The sequence below is a fragment of the Falco cherrug genome, chromosome 1 (assembly GCF_023634085.1).
Source record: "Falco cherrug isolate bFalChe1 chromosome 1, bFalChe1.pri, whole genome shotgun sequence".
NCBI lineage: Eukaryota > Metazoa > Chordata > Aves > Falconiformes > Falconidae > Falco > Falco cherrug.
The window spans coordinates 28,057,342-28,082,646 of NC_073697.1; the positions used below are offsets into that span (position 1 = coordinate 28,057,342).

Here is a 25,305-nt window from a genome sequence, read left to right on the forward strand (position 1 = left end):
CCTGCCCACTGCTACACTCTGAAGTGACGGAATGCCATCCCAGCCCTTCCTCTCCCCGGGCATCCCCAGTGTAATGCTGACGACTGAACTGAATGAGCCACCTATGCATTTACAGCCTTTTTGCCAAATAACAGGCAATCACTGTTTAAACATGACTGTGTGAGGTGTGATTTCTGAAGGCTTAGAGCTCAGTCAAATCACTGCCAGTTTTCATTAGAGTACTCCAAGGTGCTGCTTCTCAGTGTGAACCACTTCCATGCCAAAGTCCGACCTTCAAACACAAGCTGTTCTGCTATTAAAGTTGCTTATTTTATTTTTAATAGGGAAAGTAAATTTTTCATTCTTGTGTTAGTAAACAGATGATGTGTATTTACAAACAGTTGCCAAATACTAATCTCTGGGATAAAATAAGTCATGGAAAATAGCCTAGTTGAAGAAAATTTCAAAACATACATACAAGTTAACAGAAAGAGTTAGCATGGAAGCCCAACAGAAATTGCCCATTTTCAAGCACCAGTTATTCTGCCCTAAGACCAGTTTCTCTTCTCACCGGGGTTGTACTGGTCTGAGTTCAGCCAGTGATGGGAACGGCTGTTTCATGCATGTGGGCTGCAGTCACACAACGACTCTTATTCAACCAAGTCTTGATGCAGGAGAATAAGGACGTTGCTCAGCCCCATCTTGCTGTCACATGTTGCACAGGGGGTGCCAATGTGAGGACAGTGAGCGCCACTCGACCACCCTCAAATGTGCATCCACGACAGTATATTCTCAGAAATGTAACCCATGAGTAACCTTACCCATGCATGATGCAAACCAATGCCCTCAAGCTGGGGAAAGTCCTAAGCAGGGAGGGTGTTAGCACTGCTACGGTTTGACTGACAAAGGAATGCTGCATTACCCAGCTCACGGGAGCCGGCAGGAAATTTGTTGACTTACATAACATGTTGAGGCAGGGAGTGGAACCTGGAAGAACCAAGGAAGAAACAGAAGAAAAAAGCTGTCCTTGCAGCTGTTGAAGGCACTGCAGAAATGAATGTCATATGGGGTTACAGACCTGCCTGCAGGTTTCATCTCCAGCCTCTCACCCAGGGAAGAGCAGCTCCTTGTACGCACAGAAGAAACAATTTCTGAATCATCCCCTTTTTCTCGGTGTTCCTGCACTTTGCAGTGGTTAGGACAAAAGCTTGCTGGAGGTCTTGGTCTCACCTCTTTCATAGCCTACTTCCCTGCTAGCTTGATCCCCTGCATAAGTGCACACATAACTGTTTATTACCACATAATGTTGGAGTCTCTTGTGCACCTATGGAAGCCCTGGATGAGCAGAGAACTTCTAATCTAGTCCTGAATGCACATCCACAAAGACACTCAGCTGTTTGCTCTAAATGCTTAGATTTGCTAGATGGGCAGGCCAAATTCTTGCCGTAGGATTTTTTTTTAATGCATTGCAATATTAAAAAATGTGGGTGTTTTATAACCATTGTCTATTACCACAGGGGGAATTTCTGCACTTGAATTATCTAAGGTTATGATGCAAATAAGGTTAAAAATTACTTAGCAGCAATACCAAGTAGCTGCCAAGCCTCTTAATGGTAGTATGTTCTTGTCACATACGACTGAATTATTCCTTTTAAACTGCCTTTTTACTAATAATGCAAAATAGCATTGTGTATTACCCCTAATAGTAAAAGATTTGAATACCAGTAGGTAACAAACATCCCTAAATATTATGGAAACCTTGTATCTGAAAATAATACCATAATAATAAGTCATTTGCATTTCTATAGTGTCTTTCATCTGAGAGTCTCAGAGAACTTTGCAAGCAATGACTTTGAATCATGTAGCTGGTAAGAGAGGGAAAAATAACTTGAGCTACCTAGTACCCCTGCCTTCCTACAAAATACTCCACAGGCTCTGTTGTCATTACCTTCCCCTGCAGTTTCTGTGAGTAGAGAGCATTAGAATAAGCATCCAAATCTTCCCAAGGCTCTTTTTAGGTAGACTGGGAATGGGAAGAGATTGGTCTGGGTCACTTCTTCCAGTGTCCCCTCCCCAAAAAACACTGCCAACCTTCAGGTCTCTACTGGCTCTCTAAGGCGGCAAATAAGAAAGTGGACAGACTGAAGGCCATTCATTAATTAAACTAAACCCCACAACTGACTGTAACTGTCCAAATAAATTCTCACTAGCAAAATACTGCAACATTACTGTGACATACACAGCTGTGTGTCCTCACCCACCTGATGGTGGGAGCTCTTTCATAAGATGTGCAGAAAATGTGCGTGACTCCGCTGGATTAGGGAGGATTGAGATCACAGTCCTTCAGCTCAGAGGTTAGCATGCTAGCCACCAGGCTCTTGTATAACAACACTGGTGGCACCTCCCTTCCCTCAGACTTCTCAGCTCTTAAAATAAATAAGTAAATACAACAACAGTGGGCTGAGTATTTGAGCCCAAAGGAATGGCTGCTTGGCACAAAAGTCAGAAGAAATGAAAAATAATATTAAAATCGTAAGTAATCCTGAAATGTGTCTTTCAATTCTGAAGAAATGACAGGATGTGACTACAAATTTGTGGTCTACACCAGAACATTTAAACAAACACATTTTCAGAACAAAAGACCTAACTATCTGAGGCAGGATTCAAAATGTAGGCCATAATTATAAGCCTAAAACTTCTAGTGGCAGCAATTAGCTCTTCTTTTTGGCTCCAAATCAAACAATATTGAATTTAAAATTAGGTGTACTTTTAAAATCTATTTCTCTGAAATGTTCCCTACTGTCAGTTTTGCAAGATGCAACACATATAGAATATGTATTTAGTATTTTTTAAATTATAACGTTTAATAGCTGGCCACATTTCACAGTGACATCTTAATTACAAAATAACCTTCATCCTGACTGTTAATATGATTAACCAGTGCCACCTATTGGCTTAACAATAACACCCAGTTGTCATTTTATATACATAAGAAAATGAGGCAACTAGCAAAATCAAAGGGGTAAAGACCCATGTTAACATACAGAATTTAGGGGAAATATCAGTATGGAACTGACGTGACAGAAGGGAAAAGCAGTTACTAAGTCCAAATATAAAGATCAAAATTTTCATTATTCACAGATGATTGCATTCTTAATTTAAAACAAATGTTGGTTTCTAAGAATTCTGAGTTTTATTATGTGTGCAGTATGCTTACATGGAACAAATTTGGAGTCTGATCCAAAGGTTGGTGAAGTTAATGGAAAGATCCGTTAATCTCAGTGGATTTTAAATGAAGTTCTACATTTGTGGCACAATTTGAAACCCTGTACCTTCTGACACCTTACTGACTTCCACAGGTTTGAATTAAATCCTCCAATCCATAAATAAATTAATAGATAAACAAACACTCATTAAATCTAGTGGGTATGGCATCGGTAAGGACTCCGAAGCAGAAGTTTATCTCATAACATATCCTAATAACTAACATCACATTAACCCTTGGGAATACAGCACCCTTACATGTAGATGTCCTTAAAGAAAACAAAAGAGTTAGGTTGACCTGCAATCCTTTCCCAATCCTGCAAATGGCACCTAGATTGCAGCTTAGGTGCCTAGGCATCTTTGCATCCCTTGACTATGATTTGTGGCAAACACTGCAAATGTAAATGCACCTGAATGCAAACACCAATGCACAGTGGGAGCTTTAGCAGCACCACGGGTTGCAGGCAGAATCTCTCCAGGGGAGAACTTCGCATTCTGCAAACTGCACAAGATGAAGAATTTGCCAAAATCTAATTCTTTCTTTTAATAAAGCAAACTAGGAAAAGCTCTTGAAAACATGACAATTTACAAACAATTACTGTCATACAATTAAATGATGTGATAGGAGAAACTGAAGACACAGCATATTTAGAGACACCAAAATTAAGTCTGAAAATTATCTCTACAGAACACCAAAGCTTGTTACAATTAAGCACTGGAAAACAGCAAAGCCTGCAAGGACAAGAATTTGCAACTATAATCAAAATTAATGTGAAAGAAAAACTTCTTGTGAAACCCAAAAGAGGACTTCTGAGTGAGCTGTGCAAAAACGCGTAACTGAAGACCTAAAAAGGGCCAGTGCAGTATAAAAGATATGTGCAAAAATCCTACTAATTCATCTAAAGGTGTCAACTCACACTTCAAAAAATGTGGAATTACCTGGAAAGCGGAACAAAAGCTGTACAACACTGTAAAATATTTTTAATAAGTTATGTGTACTGCAGTAGCTTTACTATTTTATTTCTGACATCACCAGACCAAAGAGAAAACAATCAGGTTATGTTACTAAAGCACTTAAGGTAATGAGGCACTGGCAATCAATAAAGCAACGGGATGTCACAGACTTTTTGCCTCATAACTGAACTGCAGATTCAAGTGCTGGAAGCAAAGTCGTATGTTGTGAGCTTTGAGAAGGCAGAAAGCAGAGGCGAGCCATAAAAAAAAAAACCAAAAAAAACCATGAGAAAGCAAGGCTCATAAAAGCACAGACATATTTCACAGTACAGGCCAGCACAGGATCATTAAATACACCTCGTTCTGAAGAAATTCCAACTAACAATTCTACGTGACTTTATACCCGACAGTGCTGCACAGCTACGGAAGAGCTCTGCGAGCACTGCTGGCTCTCTGGTAAAGTTGGCCGTCCCTTCTCTAAATGTTCTATTGAAGTTCACAAGCTACAAATTTCTAATCCAGGTTGTATTCTTCCTTAAGTCTGGTGGAACATGGCCATGGTTTGGGTCAATACAGAAATGCTGAAGTCAGTCAGGCCAGCTGGAAAAGCACGACCGATAAACGTAGCCTACAGTAATAGCTTCAAGTAAAAGATGTGAAAACTTTTATGCCAGAAGATGAAATAGTCTTGAACCTGACACCTGCGTGTGCGCAGAGACGCCCACAGAAGTGAGAGGTGCTGCTTGCTTCAGTGCAGTACGTTTGCATAGTAGGAGTTTTCTTTGCAACAGACTTTTTTTTCTTGATGCTAAATGGAGAGAACTATTAAATAACATCACTGCACAGTCAGAATAGTTCTTGGCTGCTGTAGAGACAGTTATCAAAGATGAAGAAAGTAAATGACAATCCCAGTAAAGGAGAGCAGCTGCAAGAGGGCATTAAGCCCAGAACAATGTGACTACATGAGGGAGGGATGCCAGAAACTCAACTACGCCTTGCCTAAATAAGAGAATCTCAACTGATTTCTTTACAGGACTATTTCACATACCGACAGACAACTTCTACCTAGCTATAACCACCCACTTACAGGCACTGCGGTACAACAGATTTTAAAACTGAGAATTCCAGGTGGGGTCTGCGCTAAAAGTCATTGAACATGACCAAATAATTCACAAAACTGGCTTGTTTTGATGGTTTATGTAACATCTGAGAGGAAAACTCACAGTGACTGACATGTAAAGGAAGAGTGATTTATCTTACCTCCGTTCTTCCTTACTCTTTCCAGTTCTAATGATTCATCTAAGCATTATTTTTAGTGAACCTTATGTAATCCAGTTGAAAAGGTCATTTTTAATAAATTCTAAAATGTATCTGGTTTTATGAGTAAAATATTTTTCTGATGCCTTGATTTTACTAGATATTCTTTTCTTGTTCCAGATTTTATTAATTTCTTCTGCTCGCTAACCACAGTTGGTTGATTATATATATTAAAGTAATAGTAAATTTGCATTTTAACAATCTTGAGGAGTTAGTGATTGAAAATGGATAGTACATGTTCTAGTCAGTAGCTCTGTTTCAGAAGCAGATGTAGTTGAAACAACTAAGTTCAATTTCTCACAAATACCTTTCATAAGCGTGATCCAGGAAACACTATTTGAAGAACTTCCAGAACTGGCATACCAATTAAATCAATCAGCGACTGAATTACAGACTGTCTCCCAAATTAGTACTTTCAAATTACTGTAGCCATCTCCCCCACCTCTTTGCTCCTATTTTCACAAGAATGATACCCAATGACTTACAATTACCTTTAAAGATCTTCTGTGATGCTATACTCTCAATGGCAGTGTAGAGGGTGGCTTAAAGGGTGGACTTAATTTCCATTTCTTGCACTGCCAGACACTATCAGTCTTTCTCAGTGCCTCTGAAGTTATCTGTCCCTTGGCACAGAATAGATAAAAACATGTGCAAGCTGTCTGTTACCTTCCACGCCTGTACAGGGTTAAAAGCAACTGAATCCACAACTGAGGATCTCATTTCTTTTACTTGAAACAATTCTGAATTTACATAATGACTATGAGGAGCTGACTGTGGTATTAACAACGGAACAATACACCAGCAATGGCATTGCTTAATAGAATTATGTAGTATTATACACGGTTGATTATAGAAAGTATAAAATAGAACAGGCGTAATTAAAACAGGTGAGATTTAAGGAGTTAATTTGCATTTTTAGCTCTGCTTTTTGAAGAAAGGAGGAATAAATGTTAATCTGTGTAGATCATGTAGGAATGTCTTCTGTTCTCCTTTGAAAAATATTTTTAACTCAGTGACTGACATTAAACAAATCTGACTGAAGTATATTAATCTCAAATATAATGAATATCCTACGTGAGAATAAATCACCAGGTAAACAATCCTGTGAGTCTCCTCCCCATTCTCAAATAAACCACCAAAGGAAAAGTTGTAACATGAACTATTAGACCCTTCATAAATGCCTCATTTGCAGGAAAGCTTCTCCTGAAACAAGCAGGCCACTACAGGACATACAGCCATGGTAAAATAATCTTTATGGGAGTTTATTGCTTTATATTTTCTCTCTTTTGCAATGATGTATAGACTGGCTTCCTGACATGGTAAAAGGATGAAGAGGCAGAAACTGGATTTGAGAAATTTATGAAAAATGACATACACTAGTGCAAGTCACTGAAACTCATTCTAAGCAAGGAAATTTTATATTGACTAATGAGCTAATTTTGTGTCTGTGCATGTTGCTGTAAACACTGCTGGTAGTGCTATGGAAGATACAGTGCAGCAGTATGCTGTACAGTCTGTTTTCTTGTGTACTTTCTTAACTGGCTTGGAGACAGCTCATGAAGAGCTAGACAATCTTCTCTCAGGGATAGCACAGCTATATTTGATCCTGCTTCAGGCAGGAGGACAGATCTGAAGGCCTCAAGAGGTCCCTTCCAGCTTCCTGGTCTGTGATTTACACAACAATAAATAACTGACTAATGAAATAACTGCCTTAGGTCCCTTGGACCTCTGTTATGACCACATATATCTGGTTTAAATGGCATGTCATTTAACTCAATGGCACTCATTTTGCTCACCACTGATTGCTTAATTCTTTATAATCCCATCTTGTAAATGACTTGCATTTCAAAGTAAATCATCATACAAACTTTGTTAGTGTCTGGATACACCAAATTAGGGATCACAAACAGGAATGCTTCAGTAACTTGCCTCATTGCATAATCCTTCATCACATTTAAATGTAATCCAATAAATATGTAAGTAAATCAAGACTATTATCAACCAATACTATGATTTTATAATTTTCCTAGTATTTTCTAGTAACCACTCCTAAAAAGAGGATCAACACTTCCTGCTCACTGCTCTCAGTATCTGAGCTATCAGAAATATTATAGGGTGGAAAATAAAGGAGAAAAATAGGCAATTTCTTCAGAACAAATAACTTTGTCTTGCCAGAACAGTACAGATTATGAATCTAGCCACTACGACTATTATCAAGTAAGAAAATATTTTTCTTCTGATCTCCTTTTCTAGAACTTGTGGGGTCTTTATTAAACAACAGTAGGTATGAAAAAATAAAAAAATGAAGTTCTTCATTTTAAGAAAATCACTTATAAAGCAGTCATACATGATTTATGTTATGTTTGATTATGCTAGTAAAGCAAGGTCCTCTAGATGTGTCATGCTGACATAGTCAGGTGTGGAAAATTCCTTAAGAGTCCTGCATGACACATTGGTCTCCTTTAGATTAGACTCCATACCTTAAGCTCCTTAGATTATTGACCACTGTCATTTCCTTATTTATTAGCATGGCTCCAGTTTAATAACCCCATGGAAATATGGAGATCAGATAACTAGGTCCTCACAGTTAAACTGGAAAAGTTAACTTGGCAAAGCTGTTACAAGTACCAAGACTATTAATTACTTAGTAAAGCAACTAGACCATTTCATGGAAGCAAAGGACCTCACAGACTATTAAACACAAACATGTAACCTTTATCATTTTGTCTTTGTTGTGATCTTTTATTCTTTCGTCATGCATCCATAACTGTCAGGGTCAGAGGAGGAGTATTGGGCGCCTTAGGTCTAATCCACTAAATCCGATCTTATTGCATTTGCTTATCATTTATTTTACATATAATTGCTGACGTGCATAACTCTATAAATACGGATAACTCCTCTCACCTAGAAGTATTAAACTCACATGGTTATTTGATGGTTCTCAATCATTTAAAAATAATCTTAATCTAAGAAAATCCAGTCAGTGAGATTGCTTGGGAATAAACACTGAGTGTAAACTTAGGCAGTGTCAGGGCTTGTTACATATACTCTTAAGTGCCAGTCACTTCTTCTTACATTGCACAGTCAGGCATCAGCCTTGTACAACACAAATACACAATACTAACTAACAGTATGTATCAAAACCACCATGCTTAAGGGATTTTTGGAGGGTTTGCACAAGCCATTTATTTTGCCAATGATTTTTAACTGTGAACTTCTATACGCTTCTGAATGTCAAATGTCTATTCTGTACTTTTAAAGAAGTGCTGTAGCTTGTAAGAAATGCAAATGCTTTTTAATAATACGAACACATCAAAGGATCTAGGCTTCAGAAGTGCCCACTAATAGCAAACGTTATTGTTGGGGAGCTCTCAAACTAAAGCTGTCCAGATAGGACGCTTAGTCTTTAATTCTGATTTCATCTTAATGTTTTGTAAAATGATGCTAATTAGAGACTCTAAAAAATATTTTTACAAATAACATTTGCTAGTTATCATACATACACTGTAATAATTACATGTCTCAATACCTGATTCACATTAACAGAGAGCTGGAGGACAAAGCTGGAGATTCATAAAGCATAGGTGAGACTGAAAAGGTACTCAGTTGCTAGCAGGGTGAAATGGACTCTATTAATACACATTTTTGAGTGTTTAATCACACCAGAGGCATGTTACTGAAGACTGCAGCTGTGCCACCCTAAGCAACCGCCAGGCGGAGGTTGTACGAGAGTATTTGTCAGGCTCTGACAATTTGAAATCTCATTTGTTTAGCTGTTTGATCAGTCCCAATGACAGATACATAGCAAAAGCATGGCTCTGGATTAAGCCCAGTGAGAAAGTCCTGCCATTTGCTAGTCTTTCCAGTTTCTAGCACAAGTGTATTTTGAACAGCCTGATAAATCTAGTCTGTAAAGGTGACATTTTTTCTCTGGATCCAGATTCTGTACAAGAATGACTGTAGCTGGTCAGGCATAAGGTCTGTCCAGCACAGTGTCTTGTCTCCAACAATGGGCAATACCAGACGCTTACAGATGGAGTTTAAGGCCAAGTCAAAGACAGAGGCAGGCATGTAATTATGGTGGTGATGGGGTGGCTTACAAGAGTTGCGTGTGGTATATCTCCTCCTTGCCCAACACAGCAGCATGCACATGGTGCTCTGCACTGACTCTGGGCTCCTTCCTCTTTACCTTGCTACACTCCTTGTTTTCAGTTACCTGTGATTTAGCTCTACTCCCCTTTTGACTAGAGATTTTCTAAGTAAAAGCCTCTCTCCAATACAAAACCAAAATTAATGAGAGTACCATCAGGGCAGTGGAGTTGCACCGGCACAACCATGATTAAATTGGACTCTCTAATTCCATCTATTATTATCCTTCTTTAATTAAAATTCCAGTAAGGTGATAAAGCAGTTGTCTTGAACAGCACTGCCTATATTAAAAACTGCCAGATTTCTCTGTATTCCATACACATGACTATTTATGACAACATTATATTTATATCTAACACCTTCGCTGTATTACAACCTTAAATTACTGGTAGCTAAATATTACTAATGTATTATTACTGCAGCCTGACAGGGTAACTTATCACAAAATACCCTTTCAGCAGATAAAAATGCAAAGATATTTCATTTGTTTCAGATGAAAAAAATTGCTGCTCAGGCATTGCCCTCATATCTTGAATTAGAAGTTCAGTAACTCTTTGATCTGAAGTTCACTTTCCATTATAAATATTTTAAAATTGTCCAAACAAAACTTTAGGTCTAATGGTCTAATGTAAGATTTTCTCTTGTGTGTTTACACACCTGTGGACACACGTAAGTTTCTTAAAAGGAGTTATTTTGCTGCATAAGCTTAGAGAGAGGATGCCAAGATATGTACCCTTTGTACTACCCTGTTCTTATGTGATTACACAAATCCCACCACAGAATACACATGGTCTCCTTGAAACAGCCTCCGAAATCCTCTTTAGTTTGCTGCACAGCAGACTGTTGCTCAGCTGAGAGGTCACCTCACTGCCCTTGATGGGGCAGGAAAGAAGCTCCCCTGTGTTGATGGGGGAAGGCACTGTAACACTGCATGCACAGTGCTGCCTCTCATTTCAAGCTAGGTCTCATACCTCGCTGAGGTAACGATTCACCATAAGGACACGATTCAGTACTACTTCTGCCCATTGTCAAACATACTATTTGAGAAATTAGCATCACGTGGAATTTGCACAAGTGTGTCATTAGAAACTATGTCAAGTGTACAGGGCTGCAAGCTCCCCTGTCATTGGAAGAATGGCCACTTTGCACAAGACCATGCACAAGGCATGCTCCAGTGTGCTACGCTCATCTTGACTTCTCTGTATTTCTCGTTTAATAAAAAGATGCATGCATTTATATATACATAAACCACAATATATGGAACCAGTTTAGCATGCAAATATATCTGAAGAAATAAAGCAATTATTTGGAAAGTTAGAAAGGAAGAAATGAACTTGTAGGTTCTGCTCTGTTCTAATATTATTTCTTCAGTGCTAAGAAAAACATTGATCAAACCTAAGCTGCAGGTACATACAACCCTGAATTTACAAGTTTATTTGTGGATAAAATCTAAACTCCTCTGTAAAGCTCTTACTTTTAAAACAGCATTTAACAAAACTTAGGCTGTTCTTCAGTAATGCTAGAATTCTAACCTTGAGTGATGCCCTTTGAACATGAATACTCAGTTCTCACAAGGGGTTCTAACAGCAAGTTTTAAAATAGTCTATGACAGTGGCTTGAGTTTTATACACCCATTTATGCCATACAGTTCATACAATCTTATATAATTTGCATATATGTGTGCATGTGTGTATACACACACACTATAGAAAGATATGCAAAAAATATAAAAAATACAATTTTAATAATTTTTATTTTAATTAAAAAAGAATTGTCATTGGTTAAAAAATTTAAGTGCTGTTTTTTACGTAGATAGCGTAAATACCTAATCCAAACTTTTGGAGCTGGTAATTTCAGATGCAGGAAGGTGACTGGGTTTCAGATGACTTTGCTTATTTCTAAACATCAAGAAGAGACTGAAGATATGCTGTTTTACTAAAAGAAAACAACCCACACCTCTTGATCTTAGTCTTGCTCTCCAAACACACATCCTACCTTTTGAGTATGTGAATGAAAAATTTTGTTGAATATTAAACAAAGTTCTCAATGTTTATACTTGTGTATTTAGTACATTTAGAGCAAATCCTTAGCCCAGTCCCCAGGCTGCATCAGTAAAGAACTCACAAAAAGAACAGGGGGACATGAAAAGCCATTTTTTTCATACAGTTTATCAACAGTTTCTTGAGTTTGTCTGTTAGGCAGAATAAACTTCCATCCAATTCAATCTCCACCCTAGCCCAAAAAGATAATTTCTTCTAACAGGAAAAAAGTCTTGAAGATCTATTCAACAAAAAATCATCTTGTACTGGTTCTGCTTGAGATCTACTGTCTCTGCCTTGCAAAAAAAAAAAAATAAATATCAAAACCTACATGAGACTTGCTCATACAATCTCAAGGAGAGTCAGATCTTGCTTCTTCCTCAACCACACCTACAGCAGAGTTGTTCTGTGGCACAAGAGGACAGAGAGAAAACTCCATGTAGAGGCAGAAGTACTGAAAATGGCAGGCTTCTTTCCAACCTATGAACTGTAGGTATCTCTGACATCTAGGCCTCCTGAAATAAGACATATTTTAAATCAAGACTCAAACCAAACCCAGGTACTTTAACCATGTTGCCCTCCCAGACTCTGACTTTACTCAACTTTATCTCTAAAACTATCAACTTTCCCCCGCCCCCCCCCAAAGTGTAGCTTGGTTTGTAGTTCTTAAACATTACAGTGATATGCGTCACGTAAGGCCATAAATAGGTACAAAGTTAGGTAACCAGAACTAACACTTAGCACAAAAAAAGTCCTGGATTTATTTGTCTCCACATCTCCGCAACACCTCCCTTGCAATTTCATGCACTTGAACATCTGTGTTTTCCTTTAGCTAAGGAATAAATTCCACCCAGATTATATAAAATTGTCTTTATAAAAAGATCTTCATGCAATGTATCCAAGTAGGGACACCATATGGTATTTTGGGGCTGGACAAAATGGACCATCATTAACTAAGCATTATTACGGCTTTTGAGTATTTTTCCACATTAACATTTCCTCAATTATATTTTTCTTAAGGGAAACAACATTACAGGTAAAAACAATATAGTACACCTGGAACATGCTAAGAATGCAAGGTTATACCTTTCTTTTACCACATATGGCAAGAACTTTGTAAGTAAAGCAGCCATAATCCTTCATATTTTATGAGTTATCCATCCTCATGTTCAGTAGTACTAAACTACAAATGCAAATAACATCTCTTTCAATGTACATCAACATGCATAAAAATACATGTAATTCCTGCAAAGCAGCCTACAATAATAGATCCAAACACAAAGATTGGTGACCCATTTCTGCAATCACTATTCATAGGAATAATTGTTTTCTAGTCAGCGAAACTAACAGCAGGTGAGAATTTTGCTTTATGTATCATGAGAAAATATGTAAATTGGGCATCAGACACTTCTAGCTTATTAGAATTGAGTATTTTCAGATTAATATAATGTTCTGGATGATGCATGTCAATGGAAATAAACAAAGTTGAAAAACACTAGAATAACACAAGAAAACTCAAACTCATTCAATAGAGTAAGAAAAGGAAATCTCACTCAGGCAATCTATGAGGAAGCTGGTAAAGTTCCAGCTGACAGGTTAGTTTTATACTGTGTTGTTGTTACAATGGAGGCATTAAAGTACTATCAGTACTACCTTCTCTTAAAGTAAGTTCTTAATTTTACATTCCTACATATATATATGTAGGACTTCATTCTTAAGATTTTTAATCATGCCCAAACTAGTATTAGTTTAGGGTTTTTATATATAGCTTGTTTTATAGTTTTAAAAAATGGGTACTGGAGGCACAGAAACCACGAGGAACATAGCTTTTCTATATTAAAAATGGCTGTTTAAACAAAGCTTGTCCATGATCTTATCACAGTTCTTTCTGTGCAACAGAAATGTTTTTCATGGCTAAAAATTGGCTGAAAAGTATTAACTTTCAAGATCCAATAAAAGCAATCCTGTACTAGAACTTGGGAGGTACGCGGAGGTGCTGCACAGAGGAGAGAGAGCAGTATAGAGCTGTAATAAGGGATGAAAAAGGGAGCATCCTTACCATGTGAAGTGCTAAAGGCAACCCTCTTTACACTTTGAGATAAGACTGGCTAACACCACCAATGTCAGGACACACTCAGGAGCTATATAAAAGGTGTTATCCTGTCTTCAATGGAACCACCTGTGTGTAAGATTTGGCTTTACACATATCCCTCACCAGTGCATTCATTTGTGTCTGTTGAATTACAGACATGAAAGGCACCTTCACAACCAAAACTTAAAGAGCTCAGAGTAAAAAATTATCCATGCCTTAACTAACCAAAGCTGTAGCAACACCTTAATTCAAACCAGCAAAGGGCTAACTTCCCACTTTCAGAAGCGTCGAGAATTTGAAATTATTGGAGTTTTGACTGTATGTTCCAATTCACAGGATTTCATTTTCAAGACAAATTTCTAACTCTGTTTAAGGCATCAGTTTCAAGCAGGCGTTGTACTATTGCTGTATAACACCACATAATTTCTTGAAATAGCAAACTTTGCAACTCAAATAATGTTAGAAGTAGTAACGAGAATCATTGGAATGTTCTTAACCTACATAGGGGCTGATGCCACAGCTCCATGTAACAGGACCATATGGAATGTGGACCTGTTGTATTTAGTATGAACTGTATGTTAATGTCAATCATCTATGCAAGCACCACTGAGTAGCAGAGAAACTGTCATTAACTGGTTGCTGTTACAGTCCATAGATTTCTACATGAAACAGTAAAAGCACTTACTACAACCAGGTGAACATAACTTACTTTCGTTATCACTTGGAAGCAATAAAATTATCTTGAAAACCCCCAAAATTATTTAATGCAAAATCTTCAACCTCTCTTAGCCAAAATACATATTTAAAGTGTCTGATTGCTTATATCTACTGAAATGACAAAACAGACTTATTTACATTCAAATAATAAAGCAACTTCAATGTTTCTAAAGAGCCAATGATCTTCAGTGATATGAAGGTTGATTAATTGATATCAACAATTTGAGCAAGACAATGATGTTAACAACTAGAGGAAAATATAGTTTCACTTGTCTACAAAATTTCCTCCAGAAAACAAGAGACAGTAAAATGAACCAATTTTGTTCCTATTACCCATGCTTACTGTCACCACACTGTTCTTTTCAGAGAGTCTGAATAAGACATTTTACAAATAACTATTTTCCTAGCTGCATAATAAAAACATATTTCAGTCATACTAAAGTACGTTCATAAAGAACAGACCAGACACTGATTCACCAGAGATCTCCAATATACACTTGTTAAACTGATATAATTCAAGAAAACTTTTAAGTTTGCACGCTTTAGGTTGTACATAAAGTTTTCTTGTGACTGCTAGCAGGATTGATCCCTAAGCTGCTCTAGCCCACTGCTGATCCATACAGAGCACAGCTGGGGGTATTCAGTTCTACCTCTAGGAGTTTGGGGACTCACTGCTCCTGTCAGGAATGCTCTGCATCAAGAACAACAGGTATAAACTCTGTTATGTGCTGAAAAATCAAAAAGGCAGGCCTCAGTCATGCAAATATACATTGTGGTTTGGGGCTGAAATATGTTAAACAGTTTACTAAGTAGGAAGAGTTTAACCTTTTTTTCCAGAACTCTTGCATTGTGAAGTCTTTTAGGTGTTTTGCCAACAGCATTTCTATTTCTAACTGCTTTACTAGATGGTATCTAAACCCTATTGAGGCTACTTTTCCTTGTTTATCCATACATATATTTTTTACGGTCACATACAGTTAGCAATACTTCTGTAAGTGATATCACTGACAAATACTTATGGTTGTTTCCCATTATTTAGAGTCCCTAAACGTTCATAATAAAAATCTGTCATCACTCTGAAATTTCTGTCCCATGCTATCGTTTTTAAAACCAGGAGTAGTGTTGTTGATAAAATTTTGGACATGAGAAGTGTTAATCCTTGTGGACCACGTGAGTCTGTAAAGAAGCTAATCCAAATAATTCTGAAATGACCAAATTATTTTCTTTCTTTTCGTGGTTTTTTTTTGTTGTTGTTGTTTGTTTGTTTTTTGAAGCTGAAATATTCAGATAACAATGCAAGGGTCAAATCCTGCAAATGGATATATATGGCTTCAAACTCCAACTTTTAGAATGAGTTTAGTGGGTTTTTTTTTTCCCCCCCTCTCTTCATTTTAGCAAATAGCTAGCTAACATACCAAGCTATCTAAATGCAGTTCACATCAAATATGGAGGCATCAGTAGCTCTACAGTTAAGGCAATGCTAGCAGAAATCCATTTCTAATGAATAAAAATTCATACTGATCTTCTTTCAGAACCAAATAAACATTTTTGAAATTATTATCACTATTTATACATCTTTGCTTAGATTGCAACAATAAACATTTTCATGCCCGCCTTAAATAATCGCATCTTTTTAAACCAACAGGGATGCCGGATGTGAGAGCAGAGTTTCCTTGTGTCGAGAGCAAATTGGAAGGCCTGGAGGTGTGGGAATTCTTCAAGGCAGCACTATGCACACTTTTTTACTTGTGAGTGCTGTTTCTCATACTCCTGTAAGTACTAGTGCCAAGACAATTTGCACTTCAAAATTCAAACTGTTTTGCCATTTCTGACATGATTTTCGGATCTCTGATGTTTGCATAAAAGGTGACAGTATTGTTGAATTAGAAGTGTTGGGGGGAAGGTAGTGGGTGGCAGCATGAAAGAGAATCATGAATACAGTGGGCATACTTACAGAGACAAGGGATGTCACAGGTGTGAACACTTGATTTGTTATTACCGTGCTTCAAGTGGGAATACGCTTCAGCAACTAAAAACTTATGAGTGGGAATGCCACCTCCTGAATGTATGCAAATTCCTCTTATCAAAGGGCAACGTTAAAAATAGACTTAAGTAGTGGGATGCCTAATTAGTTCAGATAGCTAGCACGCGACCCCGACTTTATTAAGCTAAACCTGCAGGTTTCAGTGCATGCTTCCTTGGAAGCTGAGTACGGCCGGCATCAAAGGATCACATTTGCAGTAGCCTCTGCCGGCTGAGACCTGCTTTCACCGTGCTATGAAACCAATCAGAAACTCCATTAACCAGCCTCCCCAGGAGAGCTCCACAACACATCCCCCCAGGAAAGCCTCCTCTCCTCGGGAAGGCAACCCCTTCCCCCGTCCCGAGCCCCAGTGCCCCGCCACTCCGACTCCGCAAAAATGACACACACACCCCGGTGCCCTTCGAACGTGACATTTACAGGCATAAAACTCCAGCACCGGAGTGTACCGGCGCCTCCACCGGCCCCGCTCCCGCTCCCCGAGCTCGTACCCCGACAGCCGGCAAAGCGAGCCGCCCGCCCCGCTCCCCGCGCCCCGCCCCGCCGCCCCACACGGCGCCCGGCGGCGGCGCGGGATGGCCCCGCTCCCCGCCGTCCTGGCGGCCCGGGGGCGGCCGCGGGGGCAGCGGCAGGAGCGGGTCGCGGCCAGGGCGCGGGCCCGCCGAGCGGAGGTGCCGCGGCGGCGCCGGGACCGGGTGCGGGGAGCGGCGCGGGCGGCAGGGGGAGCTGCGGGGCGGGCGGCGGGGAGCGGCGGGGCCCGGCGGCCGCGGGTTACCTTCTGGGTTGGCGCTGATGAAGACGCGGACGCTCCTGCCGCTCGGCACCAGGTGGGACGGCAGCGCTGCGAGGTTGCCGGAGAAAGCCGCCCGCCGCAGCGCCGCGTCCCGCGGGCAGGGCAGCCTGCCGCCCGCCCCGGCCGGCCACATCGCGCCGAGCCGCAGGGCGGTCCTCGCAGGCGGCCGCCGGGCCCCGGCTCAGGGCAGCCGCCGGAGCGCCGCGGCGGCGGCAGCGGCGCTCGCCACCGGCTCGCCGGCAGCGGCCATGCGGACCCTCCGGCCGCCCGGGGCCGCTGCCCGCCTCCTCGGCGGCGGCGCGGTCGAGGCTGGAGCCGCCGCCCGGCGCCGGAGCGCGGGGGCAGCGAGGAGGCGAGGCGCCGGACGCCCCCCGCGCCGCTGCCCAGCGGCGGCCGGCGGCGGGGAGGGCGCGGGAAGAAAGTTTGCGGCGGAGCGGTGCCGAGCGCGGCGGGGGCGGCGGGCGGCGGGACGGCGGCCGCCTGCACCCCCAGCACCGCCCGCCTGCGGCCCCGGCCGCCGCGGAGAGCAGCGGGAGAGCCGGGCGCCGGGAGAGCCACTGCGCGGTGGGGCCGGCGGGTCTCTCGGGGTCCCCTCCGCCCCCGAGGGCTTGCGGTTGTCCAACGCAGGGACGTCTCCGGCAAGGCTGACGGCGCCTTCCCTCCTCCGAGTGTGTCACAGCCCCGGGATCGGATTTTTATAGGAAAACCGCTGCCGCCTCATCCTCCGCGCTCCGAAGTTCAGAGCCCTTTTCTTGTGTTTTGTTCTGTAGTCACCTGCACCGGAGTCCCACCTGCTCAGATACAAAAGAGTGATGCTCTTGCTGCTTGTTTTCTTTTTTTTCTTTTTTTTTTTTTAATCAGTTATTTATTTATCGGAATAAATGAAAAGCCCCGGTTTGAAGAATGAAAGAGGAAGGAAGCAGCGAGACTAGCAGCCGGCGGGATGCGGTCCCTTTGCAGCAGTCAGTGGCGGGGCATCCCGTCGGGCAGCGCCGATGAAATATTCAGGAGGGCGGCGGGGTCGGGCCGCGGCTCCGCCGTGCGCCGGGGCGGGCGGGGGCGGGCGGGCCGGTCCCCGCTGGAGGCTGGTGGTGCGGTGCGGTGCGGTGCGGCGGCCCCAGCCCCAGCGGGCGGCAGGCCTTCGGCGAGCCGCACAGTTTAGAAACCTCCCGGGGAGGGGCGGCAGGCAGGGACCTGGCAGCAAAGCGGAGAGGAGGGGCTGGGGGCGGGGGGGGGCAGGGGAGGGATGGGCACGAGGCCTCAATTAGCCTGGTGGCTCTGCTGGCCGTGGGAATACCTTCTTGGAAGGAAGATGCAGACTTCGGCAGGGGTTTGCAGGTGTTTCTGTGTGCTTAAAAGGCATCTTAAAACATGAAAGTCTTTAATGTGGGTGGTATCTATATAGGCTGTTTCATGTGCTATATATGATAGCAAGCTGGTTTGTGTATTTACACATATTAAATATATAATACAATCTGTATAATGTATGTAAAAGAACCTTTTTGTGTATTTTTAAGAGCTGAGGTCTCCCCACCCCGTCCTTCTGCTTGCTTTCCACCAGCCCCGCTGGGGTCCCTGCCGGACAAGATGCCGGCTGTGTCTGGCAGTGTCAGCAAGAGGGGAGCCTGAGCTGGCTTTCGCTACTAAAGTAGGCAAAAGCAAACTGCTCAGCTCAGTTTCAGAAACGAAGGTGACAGCCAGATGGGTTCCTTAAGTATTGCTGAGCAGATTTTTTTTTTTTTAATTCTGATTTCTTAAAGAAATGAGGCATATGCAGAATTGCATCCTGTGTGTATTTGCATGTGAGTATAAGGGAGTAATTTTCTTGCTGTTTGCTTGCTGTTGCTTTAGTTCTGCAGCCCATAAATTTTGGGCCGATTTCAACCAAATGAAACAGAGGGGCAAATTTTAAGATATTAACTCTCAAAGAGAGAACATTCCTTTAAGTTCTGTGAACATAGCTGGGCAGAGGAGAGTACACTTACTTGCAAAGAGAAAAATACGCAACATACATTTCAACCATTAATATTGAAATGTCAGCATTGGACAGAGAGGTTGTACCACTGTGTTGGGAACTGAATGCCTAGGAATTGGAAAATCCCTCTTTCAATCAAAATATATATTCATGTAGGATTTGGTGGTGTCCAATAAGTAGCAAATCTCACTTGAAGCCTTTTGTAGTAAACATGCGTATTTCTCTTCTCTGCAGATTCTCTGATGCTCTGTTTAAGAGAAGCCTGAAGCTTTGGTGTAATTTGGTTAAAAAATCTGACGGTCATGAGATGCAGTTCCCTAGGCAATGAGGCTTCATATATGTCACTGCTTACAAAACTATTGGTCTTATCTGCACTTCACTTACCCTTTGTATAGCCAATGTGTTTAGATGGCCTTTTTCTGGCTTGTATCATGAACAGGTAATTTCTCTAATAGTAAGCTGAAAAGCATTTCTCTGAGGTTGCAGACAGTTAATGAATGCATGAAGGAAATGATTTATAGTGCAGGCTGAATTACGTCTTACGTACTTTGCTGGGACTATCTCCTTTGCTTTTCCAGCGTAAAGTACTAGGCAGTTCTTAAATATGAATTTGCTTGTGCAAGTAGCTCCTGGTAAGGATGCAGAGACTTTCACTTCATATTCCTGCTGCCTTAGTATTCTCATCAGTACATTTCTCAGATGGCTTCTTTGGAAGATGAGGCTCATTGATCTACCCCTTTACCATGCCAGATATAATGTAGTGGTTTTTGAAGACTCTTTTTGACAGTCGCCTTTACTAAGTTGAAAACTTGAGTCTGCATAGGTTGAACTCTTTTGGGTTTTTTTCTTTGACAGCGTTGACAACAGCATCAGCTTTTAACTTAGTATATTGTCTCGCAAACCCAGGCTGAATCAAATGGGACCAGACCTATGATTTCCAGCTGTTCACCCTGTTTATGGCCTGGGTGTTACTGCTCTTGCAGCAGGCATAGTTGCGTTGCATACGAAGCAGGCAGTCTGTGCATCTTGCAGGCTCCTACTTTGCATTTCAGAACCTGTGCGGATCTATATTACTATTTTGATCTGTAAACTGGATTGCCTTTGTGCATGACTCATCTTCCTGTCATGGTAACTGCCACCTCTGTGAGAGCTGAACTGGACAGATGCCTTGGAATGGTAATCTCTTCAGCTGTCCGGCTTCAGTCTGTCTGCTTTTGGGGCTCAGCACTCTCCGATTCAGCACCTATGAATATAAAATGCTGAGAACGAAATACAACGAGGCTTAAATGGAGAGGATAAAGAAATGATTACAGAGAAACTAATTTATTGCTTTACCTAAGACTTTATCAGTATGAAAACACTCAGGGTTAACTCTGGAGTTTGGAGATTAGTTGGTAGCTTTTCTTAAATTAAAAAGAATTACTTTGTTAATTTGACAAGAAAAAGTATCAAAGAATGTTATGTAAACCCAAATCATGAAGAGTACTGCTGTGTTCATTATAAAACATACATCAAAATTATTCTGTTTCATATTGAATAACAGATTTTGTAAATTTTTCATTTGGGCAAATGTACTACTTTAGAAGTGATGTTTTAGAGTCTGTATTTGAGTTCCAAATGGGTTATGTGGAAGCTGCCTGAATAGAGATTCTCATCCTGTAGGAAAGATTGCAGAACATTGTATGAAGGCATGGTCCCCAAACTTTCACAGTGACTTTACTGTACTTGGAGCAGATCTTTAGTGTTTGTCATTTAAATTAATGGAAGAAGTATCCTTGTGCTGAACAGGAATACAGATCTGTAATCCTGCAAGTGACTTAATGTAAACACAGCTAGTAGCTTGATCCTGAAAAACTGTAAATCAGTAAAGTAGCAGGGAATCTTTACTCATATGCATTCAGTATACATGTTTTCCCTTTTATCTGAACAGTTCTTGGTTATCATTCTGGCCTCATATGCTCCAAGTTCAGATGTATTCAAATGAAGCTACAGAATGCATCCCTTGGTAAAACACATGAGTAAACCAAGGTTATTCCTGATGGCCTGATCCTTCTGTAATTCAGACAAAGCTTTACTTCTTGAGCAGTCCCACAAGAAATAATAAGACACTGGAGGTATGAAGTATAGCTCAGTACTCCTGATCCAAATCCATGGAGATAATAAAAAAATGCACCAAGTTCTTTGGCTTAAACCCAGCATGAGTAAGGGTTTGCAGTTTACAAACAGCTTTCTGAGACATGTTATTCCAAGTTCAGTTTTGCATAAAGATGAGCATTATAGATCAACTCGAATAGTTTGAAGAGCTTAGGAAGTAACCTGAGTGTTACACTATAGGCAGTGTTGTGATACAGACTTAACTATGAGAAAGAAACTTACTACTCTGCAAGCTAAATTTATGTTCTTGTTCATATGTGCTTTAATACTTACTGCGGGTGTGCAAAAGTGCTCAGCAGTGGTTTAATTTCAATCTCACTGCAATCAGTGGAGACATGCTCGGTAATTTTGTTGAAGTGAAGGCGTACCTGTAGTTAGCACTTTTGGAAATCCTATACCAAATATGTGACAGGGTCATAATAGCTGAGGGTTTTTTTAAAGATCTTTCAAGTAAAATGTTTTGCCCTGTGTTAAAATACAGCCACTGAGGTATGGCCTAGGTACTTAAAATACCCATCAATTCTCCTCAGATGTTTAGAGCCTGGTTCTGCCAGGGGGTGCATGTTCAGTTTTCCTATTGTCTTCTTTCCAAACCAGTGTAGGTATTTGCAGGAGTTGGGAAGGTAAAGTTTTAAGATCAGGTCAAAAATCAAAGTTTAAGTGTCAGCAAAATGACCAGCATCTTCCCTTTCACGTAGTATCTAAAAGACACCTGTGTGGAGTTACATCTTTTGATTGACTACTAACTTAAAGCTGAGGGGTTTTTTGCACCTCCCTAGCAAGCTGGCCCAGTTTTAAGAGCCAGCAAAGCAGGCAGCTGCCTAGAGTGACAGATGAAAGGAGGCAATAAAATCGCATTTTAAGCAAGAAAGAGACCCTGTGACTCTGTGCCCGTTTCTGCCTGTTCAGTGAGGACTTGGTGCATTCCCCAGGCGTCATTCTCGCCGAGCTGCTAAGGTGCTGAGACTAAGCAAGCTCCTTAACCACTGGAACCATGGCCACAGTCCTGTTTGAACAGCCCATCTATTTGTTCTTGTCTCTGCTTCAGCTTGCTGCTGCTGAAACTGAGGGGAGAAACTTTCTGTGTTCCTTCTCTGCTCCTTTTTCTTGACAGTGCTGTATTACTTTTGCTGGGGTGGTTGGATTGGCAGGAGATCAGGGGCAGATGTGCTAAGACTAGAGAGCTCACAGAATTCATGCTTCACTAAAAAACCCCCTGTTATTATTATCCTTGCAAATTAGGAACGACAGGCTGCCAAGGCTTACTGAGTTTATATTTATGTCAAGAAACTGATTGCAAGAAGTAAAAGATGTCTTAGCAAATCTTACACGGGTACTGGGTTCCTCTAAGGACCTTTCACAACCATTTCAGGGCTCAGTGTACTTCATGTGGACTTCCATTTTCTGCCCAGTTTGGGGAGCTAAAAAGGTTTGTCTCCTTCCCCCAGCCCCTCTCACTGCTTGTGCTCTGACACCTCAAGGTTTTGGGGATTAATCTCTTCCATGCTGTGAATAGGTTGCTGTATCAGGCTTTTCCAATAGACAGACTTGACAGTAACCTTCAGTCTCCCTGACAACATGGTTTACAAGCTGTAACAGAGAACCTGTCTGGAGTGATAGTCATTTTGCTCTACAGCCCTTCAGAGGAGCTGCTCGGAGCAGCAGAGTTTTGTGAGCTGACTGCAAGGTCTCAGAGATGATGCTGTGTTGGTTTGCACTGGGTTTGCAGCTGGGTTTTTTGTGTCATCTGAAGGCACACACTGAAAGCCTTCATCACACATCAAGATCCTTAATAGCAAGGTAGGAAATCCAGTCAGTCACTGCGTCACATCAAGAGGAGGTTTTTGACATTGGCCCAGTGGAATGTTCTTACACTTTCTCTGAAACACCTACATTACTGGATCCAAAAGGGGATGCTAAACTTAAGTCTCATAAAACAAGGACAAGTTTGAGTTTCTGTGTTTTTCAGTCCAGGAATACATTTTTTCCTATGGATGAGCCTGTAATGAAATTCTGGTAACTTCTCCATGTTGTCTGTACAATTTAATAATAATAAAAAAAACCCTTTACTTTTTCCATTTTGCTGTTTTGCTTTTGAATATACAGTAATGGAATACATGTGAAGTCTTCAAACCACATCACTTTCAGAAGTGCTAGGGAGGGGACTCCAACCTAGAATAAGATTTCCAAATCAGAGGCATAAGAACAACCTTGGTGTTCAGGAGCTGCCAAGCAATGTAATTATGCCACTGTACAATATGCAGATTAATTTATATTTCAAGGAAAGCGGGAAAGATAATACTTCCAAACTGGTTAGGTTTGTAGCTTTGTAAGAACAGCAGTACTTCATTCTCACCTTGAAGTCCTAGTCTTACTTGCCAGCTGGCATTGGCACAGGGAATTCTACTTTATTCTAAAAACAATGCACCCCCAGGAATCTGCCTTAACTCCTGGAATGACAACGGTCTAGAAATGGAAGAGGTCTGCACAGTTTTTTTTCTTCTTCTCCCCCCCATTTTTTTTCTTTTTTTGAGCTTCTTTAAAAATCTGTTTTCTTTGAACCTAGCAAGGCAAACATATCCTTTTCTCTTAAAATGTTGTAAGTGGCTATACCACATCTTTATTTTTATCTCATGTCACACTTGATTTAAAAGTTCTTTGCAGCTAAATTAACATTATGAAGGCATGGAAATTATTTTTGTCTTAGTTTCTACTGGAAGCTTAAAAGAAACCTGTTTCTTCATACAGAATTAGCGTTCTCTTGCACACATACATAGATGTACCCTCCCCAAGGACAGGTGCGTATACACATGCACACACACACTTAAAAGACACACAAGGACGTATGGATTGTTAAATTCACACAGGCAGTATGCAATAGTAAGATTTCAAAGTTAGTCGTTCAGACTTGCCCCTATAGCTTTAAATTTTACCCTGTTGCACAACAGACCTTATAGCAATCTTTAACTGACCTAGAACTCTGTTTTACCATCCCTTGACATACCTCAGTGCAGAGAAGAGGGCCGTTCCTTTAATGAACAGTAGTCACCTGTCGGGGTGTGTTCAGTGGCATATTTGCGGCTCAATGTTCAGACCCTGACAAAAGACAGAAGCTGTCTTTTTCTTCTGAGCTCTTCCATATAATTTCCCAAGCTAGTAAGTATACAAGCACTTCCAAAATCTGAATAACACCCAAGAGAGAGAATATTTCATTATTGAAGCATACTTGTTCCACTGAAGCACAGGAAAATTAACACCCAAAGTATCTGTTAATTTTGGATGCCCTCTCCGAGATACCAAGGACTGCGTTTTTTTAAAGTAACTGGTATCAGATACTAAGTACAGGACACCATTTTTATCAGCTTGGGTTGTAGCTGAGAGTGTTCAGTGGGTTTGTGTTTAAACTTTCAGACTTCCAAATCAGGTGCCCAAAAGATGAAGAACCTAGAATTTATGACCACCCCTGAAAAATTTAAATTACTTAATTAACATCCAAGGAAATCTGTGGTGAAAGACAGGATGGAATGTAATTCCCTCCTACTCTGGAGCAACATTCACTTTCTTAGCCATGAAATTATCTTTTCCTGTCCTGTAATTCCTTGCCTCTTTCCTGCACCTCCTAACCTCAGCAATCAGCAGTCTCCTTTGTTTTACGGTCCTGCATCATCCTTAAAGGTTATCAATAGTTACAACGAAATAAGCAAAATACGCTCCCATGTGTTTTTAGCTTACTCAGTAAGCCATAATTTCCCTCTTTAACCCACCATCACAGTCTTCCCACACTCTTAGTCTTCTTCCCTAGGGATTTTATCCTACTTCAGCCTCCCTTTC

The 25,305-nt window shown here is 41.0% G+C and overlaps 1 protein-coding gene across 1 annotated transcript in view; it reads right to left on the minus strand.

Annotated features, from left to right (window-relative positions):
- The window catches only part of NWD2 (NACHT and WD repeat domain containing 2), a 58,053-nt gene extending 39,505 nt beyond the window's left edge, over positions 1 to 18,548 (minus strand). Inside the window, exon 1 of the mRNA XM_055700574.1 lies at positions 17,328 to 18,548. Coding sequence (XP_055556549.1) covers positions 17,328 to 17,478 — 151 coding nt within the window. The 5' untranslated portion in view covers positions 17,479 to 18,548. The remainder of the gene's footprint in view (positions 1 to 17,327) is intronic.
- Between the last annotated feature and the right edge of the window lie 6,757 nt (positions 18,549 to 25,305).